The 24,456-nt window shown below is 44.0% G+C and overlaps 2 protein-coding genes across 2 annotated transcripts in view; both read right to left on the bottom strand.

Moving 5' to 3' along the window:
- Nucleotides 1–7: 7 nt before the first annotated feature.
- LOC121574152 (stearoyl-CoA desaturase 5-like) lies at nucleotides 8–6,932 on the bottom strand. The gene is made up of 5 exons (XM_041886784.2): nucleotides 6,449–6,932; nucleotides 3,824–3,954; nucleotides 2,448–2,653; nucleotides 1,505–1,737; nucleotides 8–1,291 (listed from the first exon to the last, which is right to left on the bottom strand). The coding sequence occupies exons 1-5, from the start codon at nucleotides 6,693–6,695 to the stop codon at nucleotides 1,068–1,070; spliced, it is 1,041 nt and encodes a 346-aa protein (XP_041742718.1). The 5' UTR covers nucleotides 6,696–6,932; the 3' UTR covers nucleotides 8–1,067.
- A 6,782-nt stretch (nucleotides 6,933–13,714) lies between these two features.
- LOC121574261 (protein transport protein Sec31A-like) overlaps nucleotides 13,715–24,456 on the bottom strand; it is a gene marked incomplete at its 5' end in the record, with an annotated part of 37,100 nt that continues 26,358 nt past the window's right edge. The window contains 4 exon segments of the mRNA XM_041886883.2: nucleotides 13,715–14,067; nucleotides 14,233–14,304; nucleotides 14,494–14,641; nucleotides 14,811–15,004. Of these exon segments, the coding sequence (XP_041742817.2) occupies nucleotides 13,891–14,067; nucleotides 14,233–14,304; nucleotides 14,494–14,641; nucleotides 14,811–15,004 (591 nt within the window).

The raw sequence follows: 24,456 nt of genomic DNA, 5'->3' as shown, positions 1-24,456 counted from the left end.
TATATTGTAAAAATTCATGAAACATTAATTTAACGTTAGGGTAGGGTTAGGCATTACGGTTAGCAGTGTGGTTAAGTTGAGGGTTTTAAATCAGATTTGATTACTTTGTGGCTGTGCCAGCTAGTGACGAAAAACGCTAACCTGCAAAACTTAAAACTACAGTAGGTCCTTGCTACCACTTCTTCCACAGTCTGTTAGATTCTCTGAAAGCATAGAGTTCAACTCCTCTTATCATTCAAGACTAAATCAGTTAAAGACCAGTATTACTCATCCACTCAGTCAATCAGTCAGTCAGTCCTCAGTCAGTCAGTCAGTCAGTCCTTCTTCAGTCAGTGTGCCAGTCACTCAGTCAGAGTGCTGACACTAGCAATAAACTTATTTAGACTTTCATGTATTCTGTATGTCTGGGTCTCAGACAGGCTGAACTTGGATTAAAAAAAGTTATACATCAAAGGCGATACATTCTGATTGATGGTAAGGGAATAAAATAACATTCTGTACCCAGAACCCATTTTTCACACCACCTAAGTTTATCTGTAGATGTGATGAAGGATTGGAGGGGGTGGGTTGACTTGGTACAGGTGACAGGAGTTAACTCCCACACACCATTACCTCTGCATGTGACATTTACTGTCCACGTTTCGTTCTGTGACCTTTTTCAAGACACGACAACCGAAATATTGACAATAAACAGCACGTGTATCCTGAATGCAGGAGTGATCTTTCATGTCTCACTACCAGTCACACTGCAGTAGAAACCCTTCTCCACAGGGTATTGTACTGCAGAACCTGGCTTGTGGAAGCTCATGCAACAGTTAAGTATCAATGGTAGGATTAGATTTTCTGATTTCAAAAAAAGGTGTCTGGTTGTCTTGATTTCCACATCAAACCTTGGATTAACTAACCAGTGAGTCAAAAACTACACCTTTGTGTCAGAACATAATATGTAATTTTGGGGACCAAAAATAACAAAGTAGAAAATATAGCAGGCAAATCATAATGCATGGCGGTATAAGAATATATTGACATCTTCATCATGGACAACTTGGTTCAGTGAGAACCACCACTCATGCTTCTTTCTCTTGTGTAGTGTAGACTGCCCCGTAGCTCCCATCCCCTGTCCGTAGTTTCCTGGCCTGTATTATTTTCACGGAGGCCTTCTTGCGGTTGCTGGCCAGGCCCATCCAGCACATGAGATCGATGAAGCATGTGGTGGGGTTGAAACGCAGGCCGAACTCACTGGTAGAGTAGTCAAAGGGGAACGTGTGGTGAAAGTTATGGAAACCTTCACCTAGGGGGATGAGGATGGGGGACAGGTGGAAGTACAAATGTTATATGTATTCTTTTGCATACAATTCCAGTCATTTCAATCCATTCATTTGAATCTTACAAAGTAAAAGCAGTAAATGAGTGACCATAGATATAACAACATTATGACACACTACAGTAGAATAAGTTGTTTATGAGTTAATAACATGTTATTACAGGTCATAGCCAGACTCACCGATGGCTCCGAAGGTGACCCAGCGGTTCTCGCGGGGGCTGATGTTCTGGTCGTACGGTCGGTTCCCGTACATGTGGGCGGCGCTGTTCACCAGCCAGGTGACGTTGAGCGAGACGGTGTAACGCAAGATGGACGCCAGGAAGTAGGAGTTCCACAGCGTCTCGCCCCAGAAGTACCAGGGAACCACGGTGGGAACCAGGAAGCACATTATCAGGACAGAGGTCTTATAGTACCTGGGAAATAATAGAGTCAAAAGGAAGGGCGAGGAGAGAAGAAGAGAAAAAGGAGAGGTGATGGATAACAGGAATGGAGATGAGAGGAGCAGAGAGGAGAGGAGAGGAAAGGAAATGAGAGGAGAGGAGATGAGATGAGAGGAGCAGAGAGGAGAGGAGAGGAAATGAGAGGAGAGGAGATGAGATGAGAGGAGCAGAGAGGAGAGGAGGAGAATATCTCATAGGGCTTATTCAGAGTAATTTATGACTTACAGAAGGGATTATCAACTAGATTCAGCCGCGGGACGATTTTTCCTTGAGCGGATGGTCAGGGGGCCGGAACATAATTACAAACAATTTGTAGACTGCAAATTGACCGCAAGAAGCCCAAACAAATTTAATGTTTGACTAAAACGTATTAATTTCAAACCTTGCTTACATTTGTCTCTACATAATCTCTCTATTATGCGTGGGAATACTTGGGAACAGATTTCTTAAATTAAAATCACTTGGAGCTGATTTACTGGTGTTTTTTTACAGTCTTTTATGTCCAACAATTAAAATTGTTTTGTTCAGAAAACTTGGGGGGCCAAATAAAACCACCCACGGGCCGCCAGTTGGGGAACCCTGACTCACAGGAAGACAAGTGCAAAGCTAGGGTGGTGTTGTGTTCTGATCAATCAAACAGGGCTAGAGCTAGAGGTCAATGTGAAATGGGGCAGTGGACCCACCTTCTCTGAAACTGGACGACGGGATCAGCCAAGAGGTCAGTGACGTCCAGCTTTTTTCCCTTCTCGATGACAGCATGGTGTTTACGCACAAACAGCCAGCCAATGTGAGCAAAGAAGAAGCCTCGTGTTGCATTGTGGGGGTCTGCATCTGTCTCTGAGAACTTGTGGTGCACACGGTGGTCTCTCGCCCACTCATAGATGTCATTCTGGGGAGGAGAGAGGAGGAAAAAGATGTGTGGAAATGTGTGAAATGAACTTTTTAAATCCTGCATTCAGGCAAATTTTCCATAAAGAGGACATTCAGTTTCTGGAGGACATTCATGATTTATTTGTGAAGAGAAGTATTGTGAAGTCTCTCACAGTGCACCTGGGTAGTCATGACAACACCACTATCTTTTCTGTCCAGGAGACTGCCCACATCAGCCATAGTCTCCCTGCTTTAGATGGCCCTATTGCTCTGTCATAATTAGAAACCAGTGGTGTAATATATTTCAGGTCCTGGGAGGAGACTGAGAGCACAGGCACTTAATTAGATTCATTAACCTGAAACTCAGATCAAATGCAGTCATGGGTTCCAGAGGGGAGGTTTATAGCTGTCAGTTTGTCTATAGTTGTTGTTTCACAGTGTTAACCATAGTAGTGTGGTCCTCTGTAGCTCAGCTGGTAGAGCACGGCGCTTGTAACGCTAAGGTAGTGGGTTCGATCCCCGGGACCACCCATACACAAAAAAAAAAATTATGCACGCTTTGGATAAAAGCGTCTGCTAAATGGCATATTATTATTATAGTATGGCAACCCTGGAGCAAATGAGAGTTAAGTACCTTGCTCAAGGGCACATCGGCAGTTTTTCACATTGTCGGCTCGGGTATTCGAACCAGCAACCTTTCGGTTACTGGCCCAATGCTCTAACCGCTAGGCTACCTGCCGCCTCTGAAAGAAAAAATAGCTTTTGATTTGTAGAAGTACAAGTAAATAATTAATATCCATCTGTTTTGAAATGTAATAAACAAATTGTGATGTCTTTTATGTGTCTAAAAGGGCAGAAAGACCAGCAATACTACATTGAGGTTATCTTCATTCCTGTGCTTTATGGTTTATGAAGGTTCTCTAGAGTGATTCCCACTAATATCTTCAGGGGATGTCAACAGCTTAGGGAGAGAGGGATGGAGGACACTTGAGAAATGAGGAAGAGTAGAATACAGGAGGAGAGGTACTTCTACTGTATTTGATTTGGAAAATTGGTAAACCCTGTTGTTACATCCTGTTGATATGGTTGGATGCTGAGGGGTTGCTAGGTTGCTGTTCTAGTTTTATTATTGTATGCATTCATCACTTAATGTGAATAAAAAATAATAATAAAATGAACTTGAACTAACCTGGAAGGCCATGGAGTTGGCTGCTGCGAGGAAGACTCTGAGAGGGAGCTTGGCCCTGTAGGAGCGGTGGCTCCACAGCCGATGGACCCCTGCTGTCACCCCCAGGGCTGTCACAATGAAACACACATAGGCTGCAACACACATACCAGAAAACACAACAGGGTCATTTAAAAACCGAAAGGGTGAATGCCAGCCTGTTACACACCAGAGCAAAAATATATAAATATTCCAAAACATGCATATGTATGCAACAAGGCACTAAAGTAATACTGCAACAAAAAAAACACTGCAAAGGAATACACTTTATGGCCTAAATGCAAAGCCTTATGTTTGGGGCAAATCGAACACAACACATCATCATGGTATGGGTATGATTTACATCGGCAAAGACGGGAGATTTTCAGGATGAAAAGAAACTGGTTGGAGCTAAGCACAGGCGAAATGGTGAATACTTATCTAATCAAGGTATTTTCATCCACTTTGACATTCCAAAGTATTTTGTGTAGATCGTTGACAAAATGGGGGGGGGGTAGACTTTCTATATAGTCACTGTATCTATCTATATTGGACAAAAATATAAATGCAACATGCAACAATTTCAAAGATTTTACAGAGTTACAGTTCATATGAGGAAATCAGTCAATTAAAATAAATAAATTAGGACCTAATCTATGGATTTCACATGACTGGGAATACAGATATGCACATCTGTCAGTCACAGATACCTTTTAAAAAATGGGCCTCAGGATCTCTTCACGGTTTTTCTGTGCATTCAAATTGCCATCAATAAAATGCAATTGTGTTCGTTGTCCGTAGTTTATGCCTGCCCATACCATAACCCCACCGCCACCATGGGGCACTCTGTTCACTTATTTTATTTCAGCTCATGAAAAATGGGACCAACACTTTACATGTTGCGTTTATATTTTTGCTCAGTGTAGATTAGTCTCAATGAGATGAAATCTGTTTTGCAAGAGAGGCAGGGTCAGCAGTGTAATACATGTTACAGGGGGATACCAGGCTGAGAGTTTAGGCTCAACCAAATCTCTCTGTCTGGCACCCAGGTCACAAAAATAGGTGCTTTTGAATAATGTGGCCATACATGGTCGATAAATGAAGAGTTCACTCAGGCAGTTTGTCATTGAAAGAAATGTGTCAGTTCCGGTCTACTTAAATGGGTGTGTGTTTATAGCAGCTGGGTCTGGTCTACTTAGTTAATTGACATTCATTGAACCAGAAGAAAAAAAACTGGGGGGAAAAAAATACAGCGAGTGGGGTGTCTCGCTTCCTCTTCCGTCTCTGATGTGGCCTCATATACTGGAGGCTATGCAGCTAAAAATAGTGTCCCCTCTGTTCAAACGATTAATGACTAGACTAATGAAAAGGGTTCCACTTGGAAAACTGTGCTGTCTGGTGTCTCATGGAATTGATTCTAGGAACTGAGCATCACTATGTGTCTGTCTGGGTCATCCAGAGAGGGACACACACTGTCCATAGAGGGCCAGACACACTGTGACTGGTCCAGCTTCACACTGTGAATGGTCCAGCTTCACACTGTGACTGGTCCAGCTTCACACTGTGACTGGTCCAGCTTCACACTGTGACTGGTCCAGCTTCACACTGTGACTGGTCCATCTTCACACTGTGACTGGTCCAGCTTCACACTGTGACTGGTCCAGCTTCACACTGTGACTGGTCCAGCTTCACACTGTGACTGGTCCAGTTTCACACTGTGACTGGTCCAGCTTCACACTGTGACTGGTCCAGCTTCAAAGCTTTCCAAGAAAAGAAACAAATGACAGATGGTAATCCCTCAATTAATATCTTAATAGTTAAACATGAGGATGTAGCCAATAATAATAACATGGTCATTTGGCAGAGGATAACACAACTTGATTTTAAATTATTATTTTTAATTAGTTCTGGATATTGCCTACCATATATTCATATTTTAGGTAATCAATACACTTCCTCACTTTATATGAAACAGGTTTAATTTAGAAATGCTTATAAAACAAGACCCTGGTTGTATAGTGAGTCCCCCAATTCAGATGCCTGCTGTTTCTGACATGGAGAGTACTTGATGCCATTACATTTTAAAGGCACAATCTGTTCAAGCTGTTCAATTGTCATCTCAAAAGCTCTCACAGCAAAAACATATATACACCAATAAATGCACATATTAGTTGACTTGGATGAAACATCTCTTACATGAGAATACCTTTTAGTTATGAAATCAGAGGAATTACTGTCTCTAAAAAAGCTGATAGTTACAGTGTAACAAAACAGGTAACTCTGCTCTATAACATTGAAAAAACACAATATGCCTTTCTGTTAAGGCAAATTAAATTCACATGCACAATACTAATCACTATTTATAGTTATGGCATCTCCTTTGTTAAGCCTACTCATAAATGTTAAAAAACAACATAAATAGCTAACTTTGGGAGTAGGATGCGTAAACGACATTCAATAGGCTATACATGCATCTATCTCATCACCTATGCAGTGGCACGGCACCTGCTTGCACCGAGTGACTGCGTCTGCAATGGTAATTTCCAGAAGTTACACAAGCACGCTATGATACACAAGTCAAGTTCTTTGTCTCCGGCAGATAAAACTTACACCAGACCCAGGTAAGGGGCTTTGCTCTGGGGATAACAAGGAGGGAATATACCGCCCCGATGTGCAGAAGGGCCATGAGGATAACGTTTCTCCAGACGATTCCCTGAGACCTCCACCCGTCAGCTTTCTCATCACTAGCCCTACACCGAGCTTCCATCGCCGCATTGCTCTCCTCCTCATGTCCCCTCGGTTCCCAGGCTACAGTCTCCCCGTCCTGATGAACATTTGCGCCCGGAACACTCACCATCTTCACAGAGCAAAGCGCAATGTGGGCATATAGTCTATGATCAGTCCAACTAGGCTACAACGAAGTTACCTCAGTGGAAAAGATGAAGTTACATAAACGATGTAGCGAAAAATCTATCAATTTCCACTTTTCCAGCAAACAGCTCGCACACAGCGTATCTTTCGCCTTCTTTTGCTCTGACTCTGTGCCAGTGAGTATGAGAAGAAGTGCTGGATGGGTGAGAGCATTGAAGCTCCCACCGTTGCGCGCACGGGAGCTGCAGTGGCGCAGCCAATAGCGTGCCGCAGCTGTGGTCCTGATGTAAGAACACTGTGGAGTCAGAACCAGCTGGTGTGCGAGCCGGCGAGGATGATGATCTAAGAAAATAACTTCTAAAATAATATATTTTACTATTCTGCTTTATAGCCACAGGTTTTGACGCAATAGGAATGTTTGTAGACGATGTTGCATGTTTGACATAAAATGATTAAAGTAGGTGTTCTGTGAAAAAAATATTCTGTGGGTGAAATGAGGAGCCCACCTGCACAGGCTTGAAATTTTACAGTAATGTATCATTATAAAACATTGGACATTTGAGGGAAAAGATCAGACTGGACATTTGTGAAAGCATATTTGTTGCATACTGTTGTCTTACTTTACAAGATAAATAGTTATACCTACTGCATCACCGCCTGGTATGGCAACTGCTCGGCCTCTGACTGCAAGGCACTACAGAGGGTAGTGCGTACGGTCCAGTACATCATTTGGGCCAAGCTTCCTGCCATCCAGGACCTCTATACCAGGCGGTGTTAGATGAAGGCCCTAAAAATTGTCAAAGACTCCAGCCACCCTAGTCATAGACTGTTCTCTCTGCTACCGCACGGCAAGCGGTACCGGAGCGCCAAGTCTAGGTCCAAAAGGCTTCTTAACAGCTTCTACCTCCAAGCCATAAGACTCCTGAACAGCTAATGATGGCTACCCGGACTATTTGCATTGCCCCCCCCCACCCCAACCCCCTCTTTTACGCTGCTGCTACTCTGTTAATTATTTATGCATAGTCACTTTAACTCTACCCACATCTACAGTGAGGGAAAAAAGTATTTGATCCCCTGCTGATTTTGTACGTTTGCCCACTGAAAGAAATGATCAGTCTATAATTTTAATGGTAGGTTTATTTGAACAGTGAGACACAGAATAACAAAAAATAAATCAAGAAAAACGGATGTAAAATTTTTTATCAATTGATTTGCATTTTAATGAGGGAAATAAGTATTTGACCCCTCTGCAAAACATTACTTAGTACTTGGTGGCAAAACCCTTGTTGGCAATCACAGAGGTTAGACGTTTCTTGTAGTTGGCCACCAGGTTTGCACACATTTCAGGAGGGATTTTGTTCCACTCCTTTTTGCAGATCTTCTCCAAGTCATTAAGGTTTCAAGGCTGACGTTTGGCAACTCGAACCATCAGATCCCTCCACAGATTTTCTATGGGATTAAGGTCTGGAGACTGGCTAGGCCACTCCAGGACCTTAATGTGCTTCTTCTTGAGCCACTCCTTTGTTGCCTTGGCCGTGTGTTTTGGGTCATTGTCATGCTGGAATACCCATCCATGACCCATTTTCAATGCCCTGGCTGAGGGAAGGAGGTTCTCACCCAAGATTTGACGCTACATGGCCCCATCCATCGTCCCCTTGATGCGGTGAAGATGCAGAAAAACACCCCCAAAGCATAATGTTTCCACCTCCATGTTTGACGGTGGGGATGGTGTTCTTTGGGTCATAGGCAGCATTCCTCCTCCTCCCAACACGGCGAATTGAGTTGATGCCAAAGAGCTCGATTTTGGTCTCATCTGACCACAACACTTTCACCCAGTTCTCCTCTGAATCATTCAGATGTTCATTTGCAAACTTCAGACGGGCCTGTATATGTGCTTTCTTGAGCAGGGGGACCTTGCGGGCGCTGCAGGATTTCAGTCCTTCACGGCGTAGTATGTTACCAATTGTTTTCTTGGTGACTATGGTCCCAGCTGCCTTGAGATCATTGACAAAATCCTCCCGTGTAGTTCTGGGCTGATTCCTCACCGTTCTCATGATCATTGCAACTCCACGAGGTGAGATCTTGCATGGAGCCCCAGGCCGAGGGAGATTGACAGGTCTTTTGTGTTTCTTCCATTTGCGAATAATCGCACCAACTGTTGTCACATTCTCACCAAGCTGCTTGGCGATGGTCTTGTAGCCCATTCCAGCCTTGTGTAAGTCTACAGTCTTGTCCCTGACATCCTCGGAGAGCTCTTTGGTCTTGGCCATGGTGGAGAGTTTGGAATCTGATTGATTGATTGCTTCTGTGGACAGGTGTCTTTTATACAGGTAACAAACTGAGATTAGGAGCACTCCCTTAAAGAGTGTGCTCCTAATCTCAGCTCTTTATCTGTATAAAAGACACCTGGGAGCCAGAAATCTTTCTGATTGAGAGGGGGGTCAAATACTTATGTCCCTCATTAAAATGCAAATCAATTTATAACATTTTTGACATGCATTTTTCTGAATTTTGTTGTTGTTATTCTGTCTCTCACTGTTCAAATAAACCTACCATTAAAATTATAGACCGATCATGTCTTTGTCAGTGGGCAAACGTACAAAATCAGCAGGGGAGCAAATACCTTTTTCCCTCACTGTACATATTACCTCAATTACCTTGACTAGCTGGTGCTCCCGCACATTGACTCTGTACCGGTACCCGCTGTATATAGCCTCCCTACTGTTATTATATTTTACTGCTGCTCTTTAATTATTTGCTATTTTTTTACTTACCTATTTTTTACTTAACACTTTTTTTCTTTCTTAAAAACTGCATTGTTGGTTAAGGGCTTGTAAGTAAGCATTTCACCTGTTGTATTCGGCACATGTGGCAAATAAAAATTGATTTGATTTGAACATAGAGTGCTTTCAGAAATTATTCCTACCCCTTGACTTATTCCACATTTTGTTTTACGCAACCTGGTCTCAGGGCATTTCATACTATTCTGTACGTTCTGTTTAGTATGCCATGTTACGTTTCGTATGGTAGCTTATGTATTAATTTGTGGATGTTCATCATCCCATTTCGTATGATATGTTACGAATTACAACTCATATTATATGTTATGAATTTGCAAAACGTACAATATGTTTACGAATTTGCAAAACATGTTATATATTATGAATTCTAGCTAGGTGCCTAGCTGGCTAACATTAGCTAGGCTAGGGGTTAGGGTTAAGGTTAAGGTTAGGGTTAAGTTTAGGAGTTAGCTAAAAGGGTTAAGGTAAGGGTTTGCTAACATGCTAAGTAGCTGCAAAGTAGTAAGTAATTGAAAAGTTGCTAAAGTTGTCCGTGATGAGATTTGAACTCGCAACCTTTGGGTTGCTAGACGTTCGCGTTATACACCCAAACAACCACCCTACTTTCGTTTTGCCTTAAGTAACCATCTGTCTTATGTAACCATACCAAACATTACATTTACATTTTAGTCATTTATCAGACGCTCTTATCCAGAGCGACTTACAGTTAGTGAATACATATTTTTTTAAATACTGGCCCCCCGTGGGAATCGAACCCACAACCCTGGCGTTGCAAACGCCATGCTCTATTAACTGAGCTACATCCCTGCCGGCCATTCCCTCCCCTACCCTGGACGACGCTGGGCCAATTGTGCGCCGCCCCATGAGTCTCCCGGTCGCGGCCGGCTGCGACAGAGCCTGGATTTGAACCAGGATCTCTAGTGGCACAGTTAGCACTGCGATGCAGTGCCTTAGACCACTGCGCCACTCAGGAGTAAACATAACATATCGTTCTAATTTGAGTGTCCCGGATTCACTTTTACTATGTTACGTCTAGTCTATGAGACCAGGCTGTTACAACCTGAATTCAATATTTTTTTTCTCTCACCCATCTACACACAATACTCCATAATGACAAAGTGAAAACATTTTTTTCATTTAAAATGAAATACAGAAATATCTCATTTACATAAGTATTCACCAGTGGAGGATCCTCAGAGGAGGAAGGGGAGGACCATCCTCCTCAGTGAATTTCATAAAAATTACAATTGTAAAACATTTTAAAAGTTATCCTTTTTAGATAAAACTATACTAAATCACTTCACCAAATAATTGATTAATACACACCATTTTGCAAAGGTCTACAGTAGCCTCAACAGCACTCTGTAGGGTAGCACCATGGTGTAGCCAGAGTACAGCTAGCTTCCGTCCTCCTCTGGGTACATTGACTTCAATACAAAACCTAGGAGGCTCATGGTTCTCATCCCCTTCCATAGACTTACACAGTAATCATGACAACTTCCGGAGGATGTCCTCAAGCCTATCAGAGCTCTTGGGTGGACAACATGAACTGACATGTTGTCCACCCAATCAAAGGATCAGATAATTAATCTAGTACTGAAAGCATAAGCTACAGCTAGCTAGCACTGCAGTGTATAAAATGTGGTGAGTAGTTGACTCAAAGAGAACAGTTTTGAACAAATTAATTTCTTCCAAAATGAAGGAGAAGCAAGAGAGAAATAGAGCGAGAGAGCGAGTCATTTTTTTCCCACTTTCAGTTTCACTTACTTAGCTAGCAAACAAACATGTTAGCTAGCTGGCTATGACTTTCCAACAGAACACTGCAACTCTTCCAAGTCAAGGTAAGCTTTTAGTATTACTAATTTATTGCCACGGGGCCCGCCGGAGTAACTGCTTACTGACTGTACGCTAACATTACTGCATGATTGTAGCGGGTTTACTAATGCGTTAGTTCTATTAGCTATGCTATGACATTACTTTAGCTAATATGGTGACAATGATGTAGGCTGTGTGTAGCGGTTTGGCTTGGAATTTTTTTTTTGCCTGGTCACATACAGCTGATGTGTTGTGAAGTCCACAAGCGAAGAGAAGAGGTGAGAGGAGGAGAGATGCGAGAAGGAATACAACTTGGCTGCTATGAAAGTGAACTGTGTTTGCGAGTGATCAAGGGTGTATTCATTCTGATTCTGTTGAAAAACTTTTCTTAAAACGGAAGAAACGTAACAAAATGGGGAAAAACATACCTGAATTTGTCCAATAGAAACTCTCGTTTGCAACTGTTGGACTAATGATTACACCCTATATCAGCTAGATGCAGGCAAGAGTGTGCAAGGCAGACTGAGGGACCTTACAGATAATTGTGTGTGTGGGGTACAGAGTGGAGTCATTCAAAAATCATGTTAAACACTATTATTGCACACAGTGAGTGAGTCCATGCAACTTATTATGTGACTTGATAAGGACATTTTTATTTCTGAACTTATTTAGGCTTGACATAACAAAGGGGTGGAATACTTTGACTGAAGACATTTCAACTTTTCATTTATAATTAATTTGATAAAAAATTCCCCCCAAAAATTCCACTGACATTAAGGGGTATTGTGTGTAGGCCAGTGACACAAACTCTCAATTTAATCAATTTTAAATGCAAAATGTGGAAAAAGTCAAAGGGTTTGAATACTTTCTGAAGGCACGGTAGATATTAGGCTTAGTAGATATGAGGGCAGGCAGAGATTGATATAAAAGCTAATAGTGACCATCTTTATTTAGTAAATTCATAAGAAATTACAAATTCAAGACACTAAAAACTCCCTTTATGTCTTCAGCCATCAGGTCAAGGCTGAAGATGGATCCATACAGTCAAGACACATACGTCATTCTCCGTTCCAACACAATGGCATTGCATTCAGATGCTCATAAGACTAACAGCTCCATAGAGCACAAGGAGAACATGAGATAAGTTAACTGTCCAGTTGATGAATTAGATATTTTTTAATTGGTCAGTATTTGTAAACGGAAAGGCATTTAGTCTATTAAAGCATGACATCCAAGCGGTTTACATTTAGCAACATCTCAAAGCAACTGATATTAAAACAACGGAGCAGCATGTTTTAAATAAATACTATTTATTGAAAATATTGCATGTTGTCGATTTTAAAAAATTTCCTCCTCTCAACATTAAATCTACAGCCTTAATCATACTGAAGACAAGAACTGAGAAGAAACTAATTAAAACTATCGCGTTAAGCTCACGATGGCATGACCACCATTAGAAAGCCAGTTCCCTCATTATTAAACCTGACATTAATAATACCCAATTAAAACAGTCTGACAATGATTCCAGGCATAATGTCTCAGCATACATTCCTCCTGTGTTTTAAAGTACAGTCTCTTGTTTGTTTGTTTGAAAGTACAGTCTCTGATTTCTGTGTTTTAAAAAGTATAGTCTCTGGTTAAAAGGGGAGGAACCCCCATTGCACTCTGCTCTGTCTGAAAACTATGATTACACTGAAAATAAACAACAAGAAAATAAAACAGAATGACAAATAATGATCTAAAAACAACATAAAAGACATGATCCTAAAAACTGGAATGAGTTGTTTTTCTTTTTAACATACTATCCCATGTGTCTACTGTACTGTTGTGATACTGGTGGCATGGCTTGTGTTTGAGTTGTAAAAGGGGAGGCGGGGAGGGGATGAAGAATCCGACAGTGATGTCATATATATCATGATTCTTCAGGGAGTATAATATCTGCACTGGGAGCCAAATAGAACTTCCACTAAAATGAGCTGATTAAAACACCTGGCTCGCGCCTCCCGAGTGGTGCAGCGGTCTAAGGCACTGCATCGCAGTACTTGAGGCGTCACTACAGACCTGGGTTTGATCCCAGGCTGTGTCACAGCCGGCCGTGACCGGGAGACCCATGAGGCGGCGCACAATTAGCCCAGCGTTGTCCGGGTTATGGGAGGGTTTGGCCGGCCGGGATGTCCTTGTCCCATTGCGCTCTAGCGACTTCTTGTGGTAGGCCGGGCGCCTGCAAGCTGACTGTCACCAGGTGTACGGTGTTTCCTCCGACACATTGGTGCGGCTGGCTTCCGGGTTAAGCGAGCAGTGTGTCAAGAAGCAGTGCGGCTTGGCAGGGTCGTGTTTCGGAGTCGCATGGCTCTCGACCTTCACCTCTCCCGAGTCCGTACGGGAGTTGCAGCGATAGGACAAGACTAACTACCAATTGGATATGATGAAATTGGGGAGAAAAAAGGGGTAAAAAGTACACACATTTACTTTCTGGTCTTTTTTTTCTGACATCATCCATTCCTGAGCAATCCTTCTCCATCTCACCCCAGACTCAGAGGAGTGGGGGAGGGTTTCTCATCCTGCTCAGACCCCCAGTTTGTTGGCTTGCAGCACCACCTTAAGCACAGGCATGAAGGCAGACGTCTCGCTGAAGTTGCTGCTACTCACTATGTGCGTGTGGATGTTGAGGCTCTCCATGTAGGAACGAGACTCGATGCACTGCACCATGTTGTGCAGGCCTCCTACGATGGCCAGGGAGAACTAGACACAACAAAGAGACCGAGAGAGACGAAAGAGGGAGAAATTGAGAGAGATAGACAGAGATTGACAGAGAGAGATTCATGGTGTGAGTGTACGTTTCAAAATGATATGCAACATTCTAACATGGAATTTAGAAGTGTAAGAATGTAGAATTATTCAACTCACTGTCTGCTCTCGTAGCTTGTCATAGAGGGCCTCAAGGCGCTTGTTGGCGTCATCCAGCTTCCTCTTGGTTTGCTGTGGGGGATGAGACAAGTACATTGAAAAATGTTTTACACAATCACTTTTTTAAAATCACTTTGTAGACAAATTAATTATATAGGAAAGGAGTTTTATTTGAAGAGGCATCTAAACGTCTATGTACTACACAGTATTGTATATGAACTGTAACTGAAGGGGATTTATTTTTTGGAGTGCTGTACTCACAGGGTCTGTGGCAGCAGCCAAGCACTGGATGAGGCCCTCTAAGGTGTTCTTCAGGACCTGGTGCTCCTCAGGGATGGGTTTCTTAGTGATCTTCTCAGCAGGGATGGACTGCAGCGGCTGGACGGTAATCACAGTCCATGGGTTTAGACTGGAATTATTGTGAATTATTGCAGAGTTTTCTAAATTGCAATTTTACCACCTTAAAATGTTAAGAGCTTTGAGGCCATATAACACTACTAGTAATGTAATCCACTATCAATGTTTCTCATAATCTTAAATCAGGAATAGGCCAATTTATAAAAGCAACAGACCAATACCTGTATGACATCTCCAGTAGGGGCTCCGGGCGCTCCCTCCACATTCCCTCCATCTGCTGCTGCTGCATGCCCTGGTTCTGGGCCTGGCCTGGGGCCATGGGATGGGGGGGCATGGAGGGGGACTGCTGGGCCTGGGGGTCCCCGGCACCCAGGGGAGAAAAGATGGAGGCAGGAGGAGTGTAGTTCTCTGGAACCTGAAAGGGGGAAATATATATATATATATATATATATATATATATATAGTGGGGGAAAAAAGTATTTAGTCAGCCACCAATTGTGCAAGTTCTCCCACTTAAAAAGATGAGAGGCCTGTAATTTTCATCATAGGTACACGTCAACTATGACAGACAAAATGAGAAAAACAAATCCAGAAAATCACATTGTAGGATTTGTTATGAATTCTTTTGCAAATTATGGTGGAAAATAAGTATTTGGTCAATAACAAAAGTTTCTCAATACTTTGTTATATACCCTTTGTTGGCAATGACACAGGTCAAACGTTTTCTGTAAGTCTTCACAAGGTTTTCACACACTGTTGCTGGTATTTTGGCCCATTCCTCCATGCAGATCTCCTCTAGAGCAGTGATGTTTTGGGGCTGTCGCTGGGCAACACGGACTTTCAACTCCCTCCAAAGATTTTCTATGGGGTTGAGATCTGGAGACTGGCTAGGCCACTCCAGGACCTTGAAATGCTTCTTACGAAGCCACTCCTTCGTTGCCCGGGCGGTGTGTTTGGGATCATTGTCATGCTGAAAGACCCAGCCACGTTTCATCTTCAATGCCCTTGCTGATGGAAGGAGGTTTTCACTCAAAATCTCACGATACATGGCCCCATTCATTCTTTCCTTTACACGGATCAGTCGTCCTGGTCCCTTTGCAGAAAAACAGCCCCAAAGCATGATGTTTCCACCCCCCATGCTTCACAGTAGGTATGGTGTTCTTTGGATGCAACTCAGCATTCTTTGTCCTCCAAACACGACGAGTTGAGTTTTTACCAAAAAGTTCTATTTTGGTTTCATCTGACCATATGACATTCTCCCAATCGTCTTCTGGATCATCCAAATGCACTCTAGCGAACTTCAGACGGGCCTGGACATGTACTGGCTTAAGCAGGGGGACACGTCTGGCACTGCAGGATTTGAGTCCCTGGCGGCGTAGTGTGTTACTGATGGTAGGCTTTGTTACTTTGGTCCCAGCTCTCTGCAGGTCATTCACTAGGTCCCCCCGTGTGGTTCTGGGATTTTTGCTCACTGTTCTTGTGATCATTTTGACCCCACGGGGTGAGATCTTGCGTGGAGCCCCAGATCGAGGGAGATTATCAGTGGTCTTGTATGTCTTCCATTTCCTAATAATTGCTCCCACAGTTGATTTCTTAAAACCAAACTGCTTACCTGTTGCAGATTCAGTCTTCCCAGCCTGGTGCAGGTCTACAATTGTGTTTCTGGTGTCCTTTGACAGCTCTTTGGTCTTGGCCATAGTGGAGTTTGGAGTGTGACTGTTTGAGGTTGTGGACAGGTGTCTTTTATACTGATAACAAGTTCAAACAGGTGCCATTAATACAGGTAACGAGTGGAGGACAGAGGAGCCTCTTAAAGAAGAAGTTACAGGTCTGTGAGAGCCAGAAATCTTGCTTGTTTGTAGGTGACCAAATACTTATTTTCCACCATAATTTGCAAATTCATTAAAAATCCTACAATGTGATTTTCTGGAATTGTTTTTCTCAATTTGTCTGTCATAGTTGACGTGTACCTATGATGAAAATTACAGGCCTCTCTCATCTTTTTAAGTGGGAGAACTTGCACAATTGGTGGCTGATTAAATACTTTTTTCCCCCACTGTATGTATGTATGTATGCATGTATGATATATATATATATATATATATATATACACACATACAGTGAGGGGAAAAAAGTATTTGATCCCCTGCTGATTTTGTACATTTGCCCACTGACAAAGAAATTATCAGTCTATAATTTTAAATGGTAGGTTTATTTGAACAGTGAGAGACAGAATAACAACAAAAAAATCCAGAAAAACGCATGTCAAAAATGTTATAAATTGATTTGTATTTTAATGAGGGAAATAAGTATTTGACCCCCTCTCAATCAGAAAGATTTCTGGCTCCCAGGTGTCTTTTATACAGGTAACGAGCTGAGATTAGGAGCACACTCTTAAAGGGAGTGCTCCTAATCTCAGCTTGTTACCTGTATAAAAGACACCTGTCCACAGAAGCAATCAATCAATCACATTCCAAACTCTCCACCATGGCCAAGAACAAAGAGCTCTCCAAGGATGTCAGGGACAAGATTGTAGACCTACACAAGGCTGGAATGGGCTACAAGACCATCGCCAAGCAGCTTGGTGAGAAGGTGACAACAGTTGGTGTGATTATTCGCAAATGGAAGAAACACAAAAGAACTGTCAATCTCCCTCGGCCTGGGGCTCCATGCAAGATCTCACCTTGTGGAGTTGCAATGATCATGAGAACGGTGAAGAATCAGCCCAGAACTACACGGGAGGATCTTGTCAATGATCTCAAAGCAGCTGGGACCATAGTCACCAAGAAAACAATTGGTAACACACTACGCCGTGAAGGACTGAAATCCTGCAGCGCCCGCAAGGTCCCCCTGCTCAAGAAAGCACATATACAGGCCTGTCTGAAGTTTGCCAATGAACATCTGAATGATTCAGAGGAGAACTGGGTGAAAGTGTTGTGGTCAGATGAGACCAAAATCGAGCTCTTTGGCATCAACTCAATTCGCCGTGTTGGGAGGAGGAGGAATGCTGCCTATGACCCAAAGAACACCATCCCCACCGTCAAACATGGAGGTGGAAACATTATGCTTTGGGGGTGTTTTTCTGCTAAGGGGACAGGACAACTTCACCGCATCAAAGCGACGATGAACAGGGGGCCATGTACCATCAAATCTTGGGTGAGAACCTCCTTCCCTCAGCCAGGGCATTGAAAATGGGTCGTGGATGGGTATTCCAGCATGACAATGACCCAAAACACACGGCCAAGGCAACAAAGGAGTGGCTCAAGAAGAAGCACATTAAGGTCCTGGAGTGGCCTAGCCAGTCTCCAGACCTTAATCCCATAGAAAATCTGTGGAGAGAACTGAAGGTTCGAGTTGCCAAACGTCAGCCTCGAAACCTTAATGACTTGGAGAAGATCTGCAAAGAGGAGTGGGACAAAATCCCTCCTGAGATGTGTGCAAACCTGGTGGCCAACTACAAGAAACGTCTGACCTCTGTGACTGCCAACAAGGGTTTTGCCACCAAGTACTAAGTCATGTTTTGCAGAGGGGTCAAATACTTATTTCCCTCATTATAATGCAAATCAATTTATAACATTTTTGACATGCGTTTTTTTGGATTTTGTTGTTGTTATTCTGTCTCTCACTGTTCAAATAAACCTACCATTAAAATTATAGACTGATCATTTCTTTGTCAGTGGGCAAACCTACAAAATCAGCAGGGGATCAAATACTTTTTCCCCTCACTGTATACACACACGGCCTCACGGGGGGGCCAGTATGAATTTTTTATTTAAAAAATGTATGCATTCACTAACTAAGTCGCTCTGGATAAGAGCGTCTGCTAAATGACTAAAATTTAAATACACATATGTATATATATATATATATACATACACATACATACATACATACATACACACACATATATATATATATATATATATTGTGATGTCACGAGAGGCTGTGTCCTGGAGGGACGTTACATCCCCCTGAGGTGGCTGCAAACCCAGACAGCTATGGCTCCATCTGCTGGTATGGTCGGGAACTCCACCCCTCTATGGCCAATCTTCCCACGCAGCTGAAACAAATGAGGAGCTGATGAGCTGAAGGTTTGGGAAGGGAAGAGACACAGTCTCCAAGCTGGGCTCTCTGGAGGACAAGAGTGCTGCACGTCCACTTCCATGAGGAATCTAAGGATTTGGAGATACTTACCTTTGGGAAATACTCACCTTTGGATATATGCACCTGTGGAAATACGTGTGGGACATTTGGAAGGACGTTTTGCTGGGTTGGCCACTCGCTGCAACGTGGAAGACAGTAAGACTGGGGAAAAGTTATTTGAGCGAGGGAGAGTTATGATTTTGGATGTGGAAGAGACATCCCTGAACTGTTAACCCTTAAGAGCCACCAGAGAACAGTATTGTGTTATACTTTCGTTAGTTTCCCAAGACCGTTAATAAAATCCTTGTTTTGGTTGAACCTGGTCTCCTTGCACTACTTGAGCAATCCCGCTGAAAGCTGTGTAGCCTCTCGTGACATCACAGATGGTGGAGAATACAGGCACGCTCAAGCGTTAATAGTGCATGTCAGAGGAGGATACCGAAGGTTTGATCACCCAGTTTTCCAAGTTGGCCGTAGGCTCCCCGCCCGACTGAAATGGAGGACATATTGAAAGCCCTTGTTGCTGGCCAGCAAGCCCAGATGCAAGCAAACGTGGCTCTCTTGGAGGAGCAAAAGAAAGCCAACCTTCTGAAGGCAGAGGAGTTGCAGTTGCAGAGACAGAGGGTGGTCCAAAATACCCGCCCAATAAAGGCAAGTGACTTTATATCTAAGATGGGAGCTACCGATGACATTGAGGCATACCTGCATGCATTTGAGGCCACGGCCACTAGGGAAGCCTGGCCCAAGCAACAGTGGGTTGGTCTGTTAGCCCCCTTTCTAACCGGGGAATCGCTGAATGCTGTCCGGGACCTGGGCCCTGACCAGGTTACTGACTATGATGCCCTGAAGTCTGAGATCCTCAGCAGATATGGACTCACAAAGTTTGGTATGGCCCAGCGCTTTCACAGCTGGACCTTCCAACCAGACCAACCTCCTCGGGCGCAGATGCATGAACTTGTCCGAATCGCAAGGAAATGGCTGGATCCGCAGAGGAATACAGCAGCGGCGGTGGTGGAGGCCGTTGTGGTGGATCGTTACCTCACGCGCCCCTGCCTTATGAGGCAAAACGGTTCATCAGTCAACAGGCCTTGACCACGGCTGATCTGACCGTGGAAGCTGTGGAAAAGTACCAGGCCACAGCGGAGATGCTGAATGCTTCCCGAAAAGACCCCAGGAGTGCGGCCCCACCACAAATGGGAAGAACCCGTCCAAAGGACCCCAAGGTCTCGAACCCAGCCACGTCAGGACTTATCCCGGCTCCAGGGGGAGCCAGAAACCAGGCGGGTCCAAGAAGAGTACACCAGGAGGGGGAAACTTCGACAGTGTTACCGGTGTGGGGAGATGGGACATATCTCCTGGCAGTGTGGGAAACCAGCCGATGAACCTATGCCCACTGCGGAGTCCTCCAGCTCAGCACCCACACACCGTTTTGCCTCGCTCTTGGGAGTCGTAGATGGCGGCCCAGATCGACCCCCCACCTGCCCGGTAACTGTGAATCACCATGATGTGGAGGCCTTACTGGATTCTGGTAGCCGGGCCACCCTGGTGCGTAAGGATTTGGTGGGCCCAACGTGTCTGACCCCCGGGGAAAGTCCTCCCAGTTTCCTGTGTCCATGGGGACACCAGAGAATACCCCATTACTGAACTTACAATGACCAGCACACGGGGAACCATACACACGACGGCGGGGGTGGTTGATTCCCTCCCCGTCCCTGTCCTAATTGGACGAGACTGCCCAGCCTTTTACCCACTCTGGAGAGAGTCTCAGGAGAGGATAACCCGAGTACCTCGGAAACGGAGAGGCAAGACTCATCCTGGGAAGGCTCCGGTGCAATCCTCCGAATTACTCACTCCCGCCCGGGCTCTGATAGGGATGGCAGGTGCCCAGACCGACACAGAGACGGAGCTACAGAATCTGGACAAAGAACTGTCTGGTCTGAAGGGGACCGCTGAGAGGTATCGTTTGTTAAAGCAACAGTTAGACATGAAGACAGAAGAGTTAGATATCCTCCAGGCTAAACTCCAACAGAGCTCCTTCCATAAGCAACAGGAGGAGCTGGAGAGGCTGCGCAGGACCATCGAGGAGTGTGAGGAGACCCTGCGCAGTAGTAAGGAGGTCCAGAAGAAGGCAGAGGAGAAGTACAAGGTGTTGGAGAACAAGATGAAGAATGCGGAGGCAGAGAGAGAGAAGGAACTGAAAGCTGCTCAACAGAAGCTAAACTCTGCTAAAACCAAGGCTGATGCGTTCAGTAAGAAACTCAAGGAGAGACAACAGGAGGCTGAGTCCCTGGTCCTAGAGGTGGAGGAGTTGAAGAGAGAGCAGGCTGGCAAGCACCACGGCAATGCGGACGCCCTCTCCCGGCGTGATGCCTTCTTCGCTGCCTTTACCCCGACGAGGACGTCGGTCCCGAGGAGGGGGATGTGTGATGTCACGAGAGGCTGTGTCCTGGAGGGACGTTACATCCCCCTGAGGTGGCTGCAAACCCAGACAGCTATGGCTCCATCTGCTGGTATGGTCGGGAACTCCACCCCTCTATGGCCAATCTTCCCACGCAGCTGAAACAAATGAGGAGCTGATGAGCTGAAGGTTTGGGAAGGGAAGAGACACAGTCTCCAAGCTGGGCTCTCTGGAGGACAAGAGTGCTGCACGTCCACTTCCATGAGGAATCTAAGGATTTGGAGATACTTACCTTTGGGAAATACTCACCTTTGGATATATGCACCTGTGGAAATACGTGTGGGACATTTGGAAGGACGTTTTGCTGGGTTGGCCACTCGCTGCAACGTGGAAGACAGTAAGACTGGGGAAAAGTTATTTGAGCGAGGGAGAGTTATGATTTTGGATGTGGAAGAGACATCCCTGAACTGTTAACCCTTAAGAGCCACCAGAGAACAGTATTGTGTTATACTTTCGTTAGTTTCCCAAGACCGTTAATAAAATCCTTGTTTTGGTTGAACCTGGTCTCCTTGCACTACTTGAGCAATCCCGCTGAAAGCTGTGTAGCCTCTCGTGACATCACAATATATATATATACAGTTGAAGTCGGAAGTTTACATACACCTTAGCCAAATACATTTAAACTCAGTTTTTCACAATTCCTGACATTTAATCCTAGTAATAATTCCCTGTCTTAGGTCAGTTAGGATCCCCACTTTATTGTAAGAATGTGAAATGTCAGAATAATAGCAGAGAAAATGATTTATTTCAGCACATTCCCAGTGGGTCAGTAGTTTACATACACTCAATTAGAATTTGGTAGCATTGCCTATAAACTGTTTAACTTGGGTCAAACGTTTCTGGTAGCCTTCCACAAGCTTCCCACAATAAGTTGGGTGAAATTTGGCCCATTCCTCCTGACAGAGCTGGAGTAACTGAGTCAGGTTTGTAGACCTCCTTGCTCGCACACGCCTTTTCAGTTCTGCCCACACATTTTCTACAGGATTGAGGTCAGGGCTTTGTGATGGCCACTCCAATACCTTGACTTTGTTGTCCTTAAGCCATTTTGCCACAACTTTGGAAGTATGCTTGGGGTCATTGTCCATTTGGAAAACCCATTTGTGACCAAGCTTTAACTTCCTGACTGATGTCTTGAGATGTTGCTTCAATATATCCACATAATTTTCCATCCTCATGATGCCATCTATTTTGTGAAGTGCACCATCCCTCCTACAACAAAGCACCCCCACAGCATGATGCTGCCACCCCGTGCTTCACGGTTGGGATGGTGTTCTTCGGCTTGCAAGGCACCCCCTTTTTCCTCCAAACATAACGATGGTCATTATGGCCAAACAGTTCTGTTTTTGATTAATCAGACCAGAGGACATTTCTCCAAAAAGTACGATCTTTGTCCCCATGTGCAGTTGCAAACCGTAGTCTGGCTTTTTTATGGCGGTTTTGGAGCAGTGGCTTCTTCCTTGCTGAGCGGCCTTTCAGGTTATGTTGATATAGGACTCGTTTTACTGTGGATATAGATACTTTTGTACCTGTTTCCTCCAGCATCTTCACAAGGTCCTTTGCTGTTGTTCTGGGATTGATTTGCACTTTTCGCACCAAAGTACGTTCATATCTAGGAGACAGAACGCGTCTCCTTCCTGAGCGGTATGGCGGCTGCGTGGTCCCATGGTGTTTATACTTGCGTACTATTGTTTGTACAGATGAACATGGTACCTTCAGGCATTTGGAAATTGCTCCCAAGGATGAACCAGACTTGTGGAGGTCTACCATTTTTTTCTGAGGTCTTGGCTGATTTCTTTTGATTTTCCCATGATGTCAAGCAAAGAGGCACTGAGTTTGAAGGTAGGCATTGAAATACATCCACAGGTACACCTCCAATTGACTCAAATGATGTCAATTAGCCTACCAGAAGCTTCTAAAGCCAGGACATCATTTTCTGGAATTTTCCAAGCTGTTTAAAGGCACAGTTAACGTAGTGTATGTAAACTTCTGACCCACTGGAATTGTGATACAGTGAATTAGAAGTGAAATAATCTGTCTGTAAACAATTGTTGGAAAAATTACTTGTGTCATGCACAAAGTAGATGTCCTAACCGACTTGCCAAAACTATAGTTTGTTACCAAGAAATGTGTGGAGTGGTTGAAAAACAAGTTTTAATGACTCTAAGTGTATGTAAACTTCCGACTTCAACTGAGATTATATATACACACACACACACACATACATATACACACACACACATACACACACACATATATATATATATATATATATATATATATATATATATATATATATATATATATATATATATATATATATTCAGTATGTATGTACAGTGCATTCGGAAAATATTAAGATCCCTTCACTTTTTCCACATTATAGCCTTATTCTAAAATTGATATATTTTTTTTATGCCCCCCCATCAATCTACACACAATACCCCATAATGACAAAGCAAAAACAGGTTTTTAGAATTGTTTGCAAATGTATCACATTTACAGAAGTATTCAGACCCTTTACTCAGTACTTTGTTGAAGCACCTTTGGCAGCGATTACAGCCTCGAGTCTTCTTGGGTATTACGCTACAAGCTCGGCACACCTGTATTTGGGGAGTTTCTCCCATTCTTCTCTGCAGATCCTCTCAAGCTCTGTCCGGTTGGATGGGGAGCGTCGCTGCACAGCTATTTTCAGGTCTCTCCAGAGATGTTAGATTGGGTTCAAGTCCGGGCTCTGGCTGGGCCACTCAAGGACATTCAGAGACTTGTCCCGAAGCCACTCCTGCGTTGTCTTGGCTGTGTGCTTAGGGTCATTGTCCTTCGCCCCAGTCTGAGCGCTCTGGAGCAGGTTTTCATCAAGGATCTCTCTGTACTTTGCTCCATTAATCTTTCCCTCAATCCTGACTAGTCTCCCAGTCCCTGGCGCTGACAAACATCCCCACAGTATGATGCTGCCACCACCATGCTTCACCGTAGGGATGGTGCCAGGTTTCCTCCAGACGTGACACTTGGCATTCAGGCCAAAGAGTTCAATCTTGGTTTCATCAGACCAGAGAATCTTGTTTCTCATGGTCTGAGTCTTTAGGTGCCTTTCGGCAAACTTCAAGAGGGCTGTCATGTGCTTTTTACTGAGGAGTGGCTTCAGTCTTGCCACTCTACCATAAAGGCCTGATTGGTGGAGTGCTGCAGAGATGGTTGTCCGTCTGGAAGGTTCTCCCATCTCCACAGAGGAACTCTGGAGCTCTGTCAGAGTGACCATCAGGTTCTTG

The sequence above is a fragment of the Coregonus clupeaformis genome, chromosome 9 (assembly GCF_020615455.1).
Source record: "Coregonus clupeaformis isolate EN_2021a chromosome 9, ASM2061545v1, whole genome shotgun sequence".
NCBI lineage: Eukaryota > Metazoa > Chordata > Actinopteri > Salmoniformes > Salmonidae > Coregonus > Coregonus clupeaformis.
The sequence above is the reverse complement of the archived record's forward strand: the minus strand, read 5'-3'. Positions and strand labels throughout refer to the sequence as shown.

Excerpts from the sequence above, each read along its gene's own strand:
- LOC121574152 (XM_041886784.2), bottom strand. The coding sequence starts at position 6,695 with ATGGTGAGTGTTCCGGGCGCAAATGTTCATCAGGACGGGGAGACTGTA. Across the intron at positions 3,955-6,448 it reads GCCCCTTACCTGGGTCTGGT|CCTATGTGTGTTTCATTGTG; the intron begins GTAAGTTTTATC and ends TGTGTGTTGCAG. Across the intron at positions 1,292-1,504 it reads GGTCACCTTCGGAGCCATCG|GTGAAGGTTTCCATAACTTT; the intron begins GTGAGTCTGGCT and ends TCATCCCCCTAG.